General features: G+C 33.5%; 1 protein-coding gene across 1 annotated transcript; it reads left to right on the plus strand.

The window, feature by feature from the left end:
* Positions 1-9,965: 9,965 nt before the first annotated feature.
* Positions 9,966-11,098, plus strand: LOC124938764 (aquaporin PIP2-2-like). Its single transcript, XM_047479267.1, has 2 exons — positions 9,966-10,323; positions 10,399-11,098. Exons 1-2 carry the CDS (start codon positions 10,035-10,037, stop codon positions 10,935-10,937), a joined length of 828 nt encoding a protein of 275 aa, XP_047335223.1. The 5' UTR covers positions 9,966-10,034; the 3' UTR covers positions 10,938-11,098.
* The last annotated feature ends 256 nt before the right edge of the window (positions 11,099-11,354 follow it).

Consider the following 11,354-nt stretch of genomic DNA (forward strand, 5'->3'; position numbering starts at 1 on the left):
GACCAAAACATTCAGCCCTTTTTCACTGATGTGACCTAGTCTCTTGTGCCACAAATCAGAGGATGACTCCATCATGACAGAATATGTTGCATCATAGACAATTTTTAAATTTGTCTTGTATAAGGAACAACATTCCTTACCTCTTGCAATAACCAATGAACCCTTGCTTAACTTCCATGCTCTACCACTGAAAACATTATGGTAGCCTCCATCATCAAGCTTACCCGCTGAAATCAAATTCATTCTCAAATTAGGAACATGTCTTACATCTCTCAATGTCAGGATACAACCCATGTTTGTCTCGATTCTAACATCACCAAGACCAACTATCTTGGATACACCACTGTTACCCATGCGAACCTCACCATAATCACCAGCTTTGTAGGACTTGAAGTAACCTTTGTGTGGACTAATATGGAATGAGGCACCTTTGTCAATAATCCATGTTGTTTCATTTGAAGATGTGCTAAGACAAGAGTCTTGACAGTTAGAAGCATATGTCAGTTCACCATCTGAAGCATAAGCAGATGTATCTGCACTCTATTCTTTCTTTTCTCTGGGCTTCACCGTACCCTTTGCTTTATCATTTTTAAATTTTCAACACTCGTTTTTCCAGTGACCCATTTTGCCACAGTAATGGCAGACACCATCCTTCTTTGGAGCTCTAGACTTGCTTCTAGACTTGCCCCTGCTCAAACCACTTCTATTATCCTTTGATCTTCCTCTATCAGTCAACAACATATCAGACTTAGAGGTTTATCCCCCTTTCGATTCTCCTCATCAAGTAAGGAACTGGTGACAAATGCCATGTTGACTTTACCATTTGGTGTTGAGTTGCTAAGAGTGATAATAAGTGTCTCCCAACTTGCAGGCAAAGATCCAATGACTAAAAGTGTCTGCACCTCATCATCAAAGTTTATCTTCATACTACTCACCAGATTCAAAATATTTTGAAATTCATTTAAGTGCTTAGCAATTGATTTATTATCAATATACTTCAGATTCACCAGCCTTCGTATCAGTGCTGCTTTATTCCCTGCTGATCTTCCAGCATAGAGAGCTTCAATTTTTCTCCACACACCATACGCCATAGTCTCGTTCTTAACATGGTGCACAACATTTACACCAACCCAGGAACGAATAAAGTTGCAGGCCTTTCTATCTGTCTTTTTCCAATCAGCCTCTTTGTAGTCTCAGATCTAACACCCTCATTTTCAATTGCTTCATTCAAATCATCTGAAACTAACAAATCACTAATCATTAGTTTCCATTGCCTGTAGTTTGTACCATTCAGACTCACCATATCAGGTCTAGATTTCCACATTATTACTGCCTTAACAACTGAAAAAAACCCCATCAAAGAAATTAGTTGATCTCCTCTTTGAATTTCGTCAAGTAACCAGCAGAGCACTCTGCTCCAATGTTAAAACAGATAACCAATCAATACTACTCTGATACCACTGTTGGGTTTTGCAACATTAAAACTATGGATCTTCTTCGAAATCAAACTTGTAACAAATCAGTTTCCAAATCGTCTATGACGACAAACAGATTACGAAGACTGAAATAGCACAAAGCAATAAAAGACAACACAATATACGTGGTTCGGTCAAAATCGACCTACGTCCACGGGAGGGATAAGTTTCACTAAATCAAAGAAATGTCAATAGTAGAAACTTACATGCCCTGCTCTCAAATGAAAGATAGGAATGGTTGGACTACTCCAAAATCAAAAGCTCCCCCAATCTTTCTCTTTGGATCAGCCAAAGAACAAGAAGAATAAAGAAATCAGAAAACCCTAGATCTGTAATTCACTCTCTCTCAACCTTACTATATGTTATGAGAAAATACCCAAAAAAAGTATTTATACTCTAACCCATTTTCATACCAGAAAACCCTGACCCGTTTACCCGGAATTTTAAAAAAAACCCGCCCGCAATGGCAAGGAACACCTCAACAATCAACTGAGAGGCCAAACACATGTTTTCTCCGAAGGTAACTTTTTGTATTTTTTTTTGTATAAGAACAAGATTGATTTTTAATAAATGTTGGAGATGTTGAATTTTTGTATCGGTCTTTTGGAATCAGGCGTAATGAAAAGATTGCTTGCTATGTTAGTATCAGAGGTAAAAAAGCAATCCAACTCTTGGAGAGTGGTTTGAAGGTTAAGGAGTATGAGCTTTTGAGAAAGAACTTCATTGATACTGGCTGCTTTGGTTTTGGTATTCAAGAACACATTGATATTGGAATCAAGTAAGTTCAAATTTGATGATTTATGTAACCATCTTCATAATTGAATTGGCTTTTGTTCAAAATTGTCACAATCTAGAATTGTTGTGTTTTCTCATGTATGATCGTTTAACATCTATGGTATGGATTTTTATGTTGTCCTTGGACTTGAATATCGTGTTGGTAGAAGACGCAAGTGCAAAGATCGTGTTGGAATCCAACATAGGGATACAAAGGAGGATTCAATGAAGTGGTTCAAAGTCAAATATGAGGATTTATTGTTTCTTGAGACTTTGAAAGAAGTTGGGTCTTTTATTTTCTTAAAGACTTGAATTTTAGTACTTGCATAATTTATTATTTTGGAAGATGAGGATGTTTTATGTTATATTCAGATTACTTCTATGTTTCAGTTATTTTTTTTATGAGATTTAACTGAATTAATATCACATTAGAAACAAAAAATTGAAAATCATCAACTAAGGCGTTTGACCATTTTATTCACATTTCCAAAGAAATTTATAGGTTATAATGAAGGAAGACCCTTATTATGTGTTCTTTATTTGCTAGTAATGTTTCACCTCCAACCAATACTTTCCTTCTTGGTTCTAACAAGTGCAATAAGCTCAAATGCATCAATTTGCAGCGTCTAGTTATTGTTATTCGCAATTTATAGTTTGCGTCAACACAAAGTATGACAAAAAAAATGATAAATTAAAATATGTAGCAAAGTAGTTTTGTAATGGTAATTATTCTCGTTTATCATAAAAGCAACCAGAGTTCAATCCAATCCAACTGTTTTTTTTTATAATTTGCGTGGGCTAAAAATCAGTTGTCTAGAATCGAATACTAGTCACTTGTATGACAGGCAAGAATAATTACCACTACAACTACTTTACTACATATTTCAATCTATCATTTTATTTCTATCATACATTGCATTGACGCAAATTATACTTTACGTTGACACAAACTATGAGCAATCGTAGGGAAGAATATGAGAAGTGCGTATAATGTGACGGAGGCTGCTATGGTCCTGTTGAATTGAGGTCGCGCTTGAGATCTTTGAATTGATGGAGTTGTCGGGGAGAGCCTTGCTACAGTTCTGCGTAGGATGCAGACGTCGTCGGGAGGAGAAACATCTGTCCGACATTGCTTTGCTTGGGGAGTTGGGGATAGCGTCATTGTTGGGGGAGAAGAAGAGAGAAAGAAGAGGAGAAGAAGAAACGAAGAACAAAAGAAAAAACGAAGAAGAAAGGGGAAGAAGAAAATATAATAAGGGCAAATTGGTCTTTTGCCATGGGCAAAAAGTTGTTTTTGCAAAAACTTTTTGGAGTAAGTATTTTTTTTGGAATTTGCACTATTTTGAGTGTTATTTCATGAAATTTCCTAAACAAACTGATGCTCGAGTGATTTTGTCTTACCGATAAAAGGAAGAAAGAAAAAGAATTATAGAGCTATATTATATTTGGTTGACTTACACAGAAATAAATTATAAGTAATTAGTAATTTAATTATATTTATAAATTCGATGGACACAAATTAGTAAGTGCGATAGTTTTTTTTCTGAGTGTAATTAAGCCCAAATCACAATGCAAAATCTTTAAAATAATCGTTTAATTACAAAATAAAAATTCTAAATTTTGAAAAATTAGGCGGCAACTCTATATTCTAAAGTTGAAAATTCTCGATTAATTTAAAATATTTTCAAAAATTAATTCTGAAATTAAACGGACTCTAAAAATAAAATTAATATATAAAAAAAATAAACAGCTGAGAAATCGAGGCGGTCAAGCTTCTATACGACTCTGCTAGGGACTTATGAGGCTTAACTCAAAATAAATTTGTGGTCATTCAAAAATAAATTTTAAATTATCTTACACTTAACACAAAAAAAAACAAAGAAAAAGTTAAAAAGAAAACCTAAAATATATCTAATTAATTTAGATCAACATTTATTTGTAAAAGTAACAAGGACCATATTACTTAAAGATGTGTAAGAAATACATTAAACAATATACTTTACACATCTAATAAAATACGAGCAAATAGTTTATTGCAATGGAATTGAAAAATAAAATTATTTTGGGGAATAATTTCGTATCGATTAGGTCCCAAAATAATTAATCTTGGACAATTTATTTTTAATAAATAAAAGTTGTAGCCATGTTTTTTTTCAATGGATGCTTTTTCGTTTTAAAACCCGAACCGGTCTAAGCTCCATACCTTACCATGATCTCGAATCCCTTGAATGAGCGAGACGAAAAATCGAAATGGTAGCTCACATTGATGGAGTGCATCAACTCTCTGGCTTTTATATCGAGTTAGCATTTATCGGATGATTGCTCATCCACAATACATTACTCCATTACATGGTTGGTTGTTCTAGCTACCCATTTTGTTCAAATGGAATTAAAAGTTCTTCAAAAGGGAATAACGAGGTCGCTTTAAGTTTGTTGAGACATTCTCGTATTTGATCTTCAACCGAGCTCTCGGGATATGAAGTTATTAGTTATGATCAAGAGATCATATCATTAATCGAAGGTTGATGAATGAGAATGACCATCATGAATTATGTATTCGTCCATAACATGTTCATAAACATGAGTTGCTTCGAGATGTCTCGGTTTATACATAAGGTAGTTTGTCAATGCTCCATCAAACTATAGTAGGTCTCCCATTAATGGAGTGCATCATCTCTCAAATTATTAGCAAAATATAAAAATAATAATAGATTGGAAAAATATTTGTTATATTTATTTAAATATTTTGTGTATTTTAAAAGATTAAAATTAAAGTCAGAAGGGTGAAAAAAATCAATTTCAAACAAACCCTTAAAATTTTAAAATAAAAATAAATCTGTAATCGAGTGTAGTTAAAATCAGATTTATTGCTACATCCGGGATCGTGACCATTGGATAGACGCTAGATTTCATCCATACCTAGGAAGCGCCCGCGTAGCCCGCTGCAACCGAAGAAGCGCGCTCGCGTAGTAGCGAATCAGCTAATGCTCGTCAGCTAAAACGCGATGGAACGCACAGATTGTGACGAAACTGTGATGGAACGCCAACGGACCGCTCTGCGTCTGCGATCTCGCCTGAAAAGACGTTGTTTCGCCTTACGGTTGTCTTATTCCCCGCGATTGTTGGAGGATAAGAACAAGTCTTATCTTCGATTTCTCAAAGATGGAACTCAACATATAGTCAATCTTTCCGGTTGATTCAAAATGTGAAATGAGCACCCTACTTCAGTGATTATTTTCCTACATTTATAGGCATGAATCATGCCTATTCCGACAAATTGAACCAAGAACATCCAAAATACCATTAATGACTTTTGTCTAATTCAAGTTAACTTGATCCCTCAACCGACTTCGGGAGGCTATAAATAGCCTCCTATAACAATTCCAAAGAAAAGAGATCCACTCTCAACTTCGCTTCAAGATTTACAGAAAATACGCCATTAAAGTTTCAAGCTTTAAAATTTTTCAAAATCTTCACATAACTAGGGGTGTTCAATGGTTTGAACCGAATATCCGACCGAATTCGAATAAACCGAATTCGAAATATATTTTCGGTTTTCGAATCGAATTTTAAACCGATTCGAATTCAAATACGGTTTTCGGTTTGGTTTTCGAGTTTAGGTTTCAACTCGAAAACCAAACCGAAAACCGAATTCATTTTTATTATTTATTTTTATTAAATATTATATAACTTATTACATATTTATATTAAATTATCATGGACCTCCTACTAGATCCCTACATTAAATCCATAATCCCTAATTCATTTTCCCATTTCTCTAGTTGTCAACACGTCTCAACCGCCATATATTGTCGTCGGCGACACTATTTTACTTTCGTCGTTTAATTGTCGACACTATTTTAAGCTAAGTTTGCGTGATTTATATTTTTTTATAATTTAAGTAGATAAGATCTCTTTAACAACTTATTTATTTTGTTAACTCTTTTTTTAAAAATTATCTTATGGGGAGGTGATTTCAATATTTGGTCTAAACCGAATATTCGACCGAATTCGAACAGAATTCGAATTCACCGAATTCGAATAAACCGAATTCGAATTTATTCAAATCGGTTCGGTTTTCGAATTTGCTTAAAAAAATATAAATTCGAAGAACCCGAACCAAAAACTCGAATAACCCGAAAACCGAACCGATGAACACCCCTACACATAACGCCTTAAAGTTTTGATCCTGAGTATCTCAAAGTTTCCTTAAGGTCTAAGGAGTGTTCTCCAATCTTTGGTATTCTTTCAATCACCATTTAATTCATACTCTCAGTTTGAATTTCAATTTTTTATATTTCAGTTTTCATAAGCTTGTATGTTGCATGGTTGTTGATTTTTTTATTGGAAATCGATCCATTGATCATTTATGAGATTTTTATGAAAGTCAAGATCGATCAGTCGATCTCAAACAAAAAAAACAAATTTAAATTTTAAGAAATTATAAAATGGGTTTTCAGTTCTTAGGCTAATCCTCAAGAATAATAGCTTAAAAAGATTCCCAACATATTTCTAATGGCGTTAGACAACTATTTGGATCATGTTTGATCCTTCTCGATCATATTTGATAAAAATCAAAATTTTCAAAATAATTGAAAATTTTGAATTGGCCCAAATGAACAAGTAGTGTTCATATTTTGGTAACAATCAAGTATATGAAGTATAAGGAAGCTATTGGAAAACTTTTTAGACTTAAACACAACTTTAAAACCAAAAACCGATTTTTTCCATAAATTATTTTGAATGAATTGTTCATCACCAGGTCGAATGATGAAGTAATTGTGTCCTTTAATTCAATACACAATGACTAAACTTAGGTTGGACAATTAACGAAGATAATTTAATTCAATTATTTTAGGAGTCATAATGCTTTGCTAGAAGCCAAATACGATTAATGAGGTTAAACCTATAGCTATTGTAATTGGGTCCTATGAGGTCACACACTTAGAGTTGACAAAATAGATTAAAAAGGAATGATTTCTAATTATTAGTAAATATATTAGATATTATTAATAATTAGAAATATCGTTTTAATGTTTTATTTATGAAATAAAATAATTATCAATGATAAAATTAATTTTGGAAATAGAGGGCGGAATATAATAGATAGTATTATTTTATTATTTTATTTATGAAATAAAACAATTATTAATGGTAAAATTAATTTCGGAATGGTAGGCGGAATATTAAAGATTGTCTTTTGATATTCACAGAACGGAAAAGAACGCTTATAATTAGAAAAAATATATAGTCCCTTAAATTATGCTATTCTTCCATCTCTCCTTTTAATCAACAAGAGATAGAAAGATTTTACCGCAATATAACAACTTTTTCCCAATAGACAATAAGATTGTCTCTGTTGTTCTCTCGTCCTAACAACCGAAAGCAACAATATCTATACGGACTCGTATGGACCGACTAGAGGCGCCACACGTGGGGAACTCATTTTTCATACTACAAGATATGCCGAGTTCATGCATCAAAGGTATAACTTAATGTATTATATCTTTAGTTGATCGATTATGCATGAATATCCTAATTAGATATTTAGATTAAATCTTTTTATGCAACATATATCTAATATATAATCATCAAATGATACCTTGGGATGATAATTTTAATGTTCTTGGAACTTTGTGAAGCTACCCAAGCCCTTGGATCAAAGGATTCAAGCCTCCATCAAAATTGAAAAACATGCAATTTGGATGTGATTGTGGAACGAAAGGTCCGACTAATAAATTTGAGTTAAGACTAAGAGATTCGATCGTGGCTCTCTTTAGCTAGGACCGAGAGGTCCGACCGAGGATTTTAACATCCGATCGAGAAGTTAGACCTCGGAGTCTCGCACCCGACCGAGTACTCCCAAACCTAAGACATATGACTTCCACCCAGGACCGAGAAGTCAAACCTAGGACCGAGGAGTCTCGCACCTGACCGAGAAGTCACAAACCTATGATCGATAACTTCCACCCATGATCGAGTGATCCGACCAAGAAGTTAGACATAGGACCAAGAAGTCTTGCAACCGACTGAGAACTCCCAAACCCAGGACCGATGGATTCTACCTAGGACCAAGGCGTTCGACCAAGAATTTTGGCACCTGATCGAGAATTCTAGCCAAGGACCAAGAGGCCCTAATACCCAAACCGAAGATCCTGAGCCTAAACTAGGGGCTTTCCGACCAGGACCCGAGGATTTTTAGCCCCAAGCGATAAAACGAACCCAGGACGTAGGACACTAGTCCTAAGGCCTATTTGGTTCCTATTTTAAAATTTCAAAATTATTTTTGTACTTTTGGAACCATAAACCATTTTTTTAAAATCTTGAAAAATTATAAAATGATTTCAAAATATTTTTTTGAATATTTTCACAAAATATATTTTGATGAAGGCATGCGTGAGATTTATTTTTAAACCCTAATGACTTTTAAAACTGGAATAACCCTAATGCCTTTTAAACCAATATTTTCCAGGTATTTTACTCCCTAATCATCATCTGCAACATGCACCAACATTTAAATACTTGTTGTTACAATTCTTAAATAAGCACAAACCTACGCATGTCTAGGACCGGAAGAATAATCGGTTAAAATAAAATATTATATAACCGATTTTTAAAATTCAAATTTATAAGTAGAGAGCGATTTTAAAACAGGTACGGAGGATGAAACGAAAAAAAAAACATTTTTCCGAGTATCACCACACTATGAACTAAAAGAAACTCTAGCTAAAAATACGTTTGTACACATATGCTAATTTATTGATTTTCAAAAATCAATAAGCGTCTCAGTTTTTAAATAAATAATCTTTTAAATTAATTATTTTTAATTAATTTAAAAAACAAATTTCTAAAAATAAAATTATAATTTGATTACTTTAAATTCCCATATTATTTTGATTTAAACCCAAATTAATTATTTTTAATTAATTTTAAAAGCGATTAAAAATTAATAAATAATCTTTTAAAATAATATTTATTTTAAAAAGATTACTTAAATGCAAATTGATATTAAAATTCTCGAATTTCAAAACTGACACGAACCAAAAGTGTTTTTTTTATGGTTATAGAACAGACATAACTAAAGTATATCGTGAGTTTATTTTGAGGCCAACAACTGTAAGTCTTTGGGATTATTTAGAAGCTTCTATGCAAACTAAATGAATCTCTCTTGTGCTTTAATTTATACATAATGGTCTTGTTTGATTAAGCTTTTTTTTTTTTATAAAAATCTTATCAATATAATCCACTTTTATTTATTTATTCTATTATTTAATTTATTAACTAAAATTATTATTTTTTAAGTTAGTTTATTATTGTGTATATATTTTAATGTAACAAGTTATCATAACACTGCACCACCCTTATTTACACATTTATTTAAACATTTATAATGGAAGTCGGTCACATTTATTCTCTTAGTCGACATAGAATATATATTAATAAGATTTAACCCAAATTACTAATTTTTCTTTTTAAATTATTCAAAATCTATAGCTTTAAAAATTTGTGGTAGCAAAATTTTGATTGACTATATAAATAAATATTTTAAACTCTTTCCTCCATATAAGAGAACGCGACAAAAATGAAATAATTCTGGTGAGTTCAATTATTTTGTAATAATTAATAAAAACAAAAATTGAAAGATAGCTCTAGAATAGAAGAGAAGAGAAGATAGGGTAAAGATAATATATTATAAATTGTAAGCATTTATGATTCATTAAATCTCACTCAACCATAAATAGTCATCACTCTCTTCATCATAGAAAAAACCAGCAAGATTTGACGATGAGTAAAGAAGTTGAAGATGGAGATCAAATCAGCGGCAAGGATTACAAAGACCCACCGTCGGTACCCCTGTTTGACCTAGATGAGCTAACAAAATGGGCATTATACAGAGCCACAATCGCAGAATTTGTAGCCACTCTGCTTTTCCTCTACATCACTGTCCTCACCGTCATCGGCTACAAAAGCCAATCCGAAACCGATCAATGTAGCGGCGTCGGGATTCTAGGCATTGCCTGGGCTTTCGGCGGCATGATTTTCGTCCTCGTTTACTGCACAGCCGGCATCTCCGGTTAGTCACATTTCATTTCAAAACTATATATGTCTCTTTAAGATTGTCTAAAACTAATTAAATACAATTTTACAGGTGGGCACATAAACCCAGCAGTCACATTCGGTCTATTCTTAGCTCGTAAGGTGTCCGTGATCAGAGCCGTGTTCTATATAGTGGCTCAATGCTTGGGAGCCATTTGCGGCTGTGGGTTGGTCAAGGCGTTTCAGACGGCTTACTATGTCAAATACGGCGGCGGCGCCAACGAGCTTGCCACCGGCTACAACATCGGCACCGGACTTGGAGCCGAAATTATTGGAACTTTCGTCCTTGTTTACACTGTTTTCTCTGCAACCGACCCCAAGAGAAAAGCGCGTGACTCGCACGTACCGATTCTGGCGCCGCTTCCTATTGGATTCTCCGTCTTCATGGTTCACTTGGCGACGATCCCAATAACCGGCACCGGGATTAACCCTGCTCGGAGTTTTGGGGCGGCGGTGATTTACGGAAAAGACAAAGCTTGGGATGACCAATGGATCTTCTGGGTCGGACCCTTCATCGGAGCGGCCATAGCTGCCTTTTATCATCAGATTGTTCTTAGGGCAGCAAAAGCTTTTGAATCATTCAAAAGCTGATCTTCATGCTTACAAAATTGTGTCTATGGCGAGTTTTTATGTCGGTTGTTTCGAATAATAGTATGTATTTCTATGTAAAATCAAAGTTGTCTGAGTTTTTTTCTTTTTTTCAGTAATGTACCTCAGATTGTTTATTATTAATTTCCAATGTTGGTTCTTGATTTCAAAATTATTTTATCTATTCTAAAAATAAAAAAAAAATCTATAATTGAAAATAAAAATTACAATTAATTTGTAAGTTACATTCAATATAAATCTATATTAATTTGTAATCATTAAAAAAAAAACCCTTGTTTAATTGAAATTGCAGTCTATATTTTTTTAGTATTTAAAAAAATGGTCAGATATAATTTTATAGTTAAGATGGAAAGAAGTCTAACTAACCTATAACAAGGTCAAGTATCAGTAAGAAGCAAA

Source organism: Impatiens glandulifera, chromosome 5, assembly GCF_907164915.1.
Source record: "Impatiens glandulifera chromosome 5, dImpGla2.1, whole genome shotgun sequence".
NCBI classification, from domain to species: domain Eukaryota; kingdom Viridiplantae; phylum Streptophyta; class Magnoliopsida; order Ericales; family Balsaminaceae; genus Impatiens; species Impatiens glandulifera.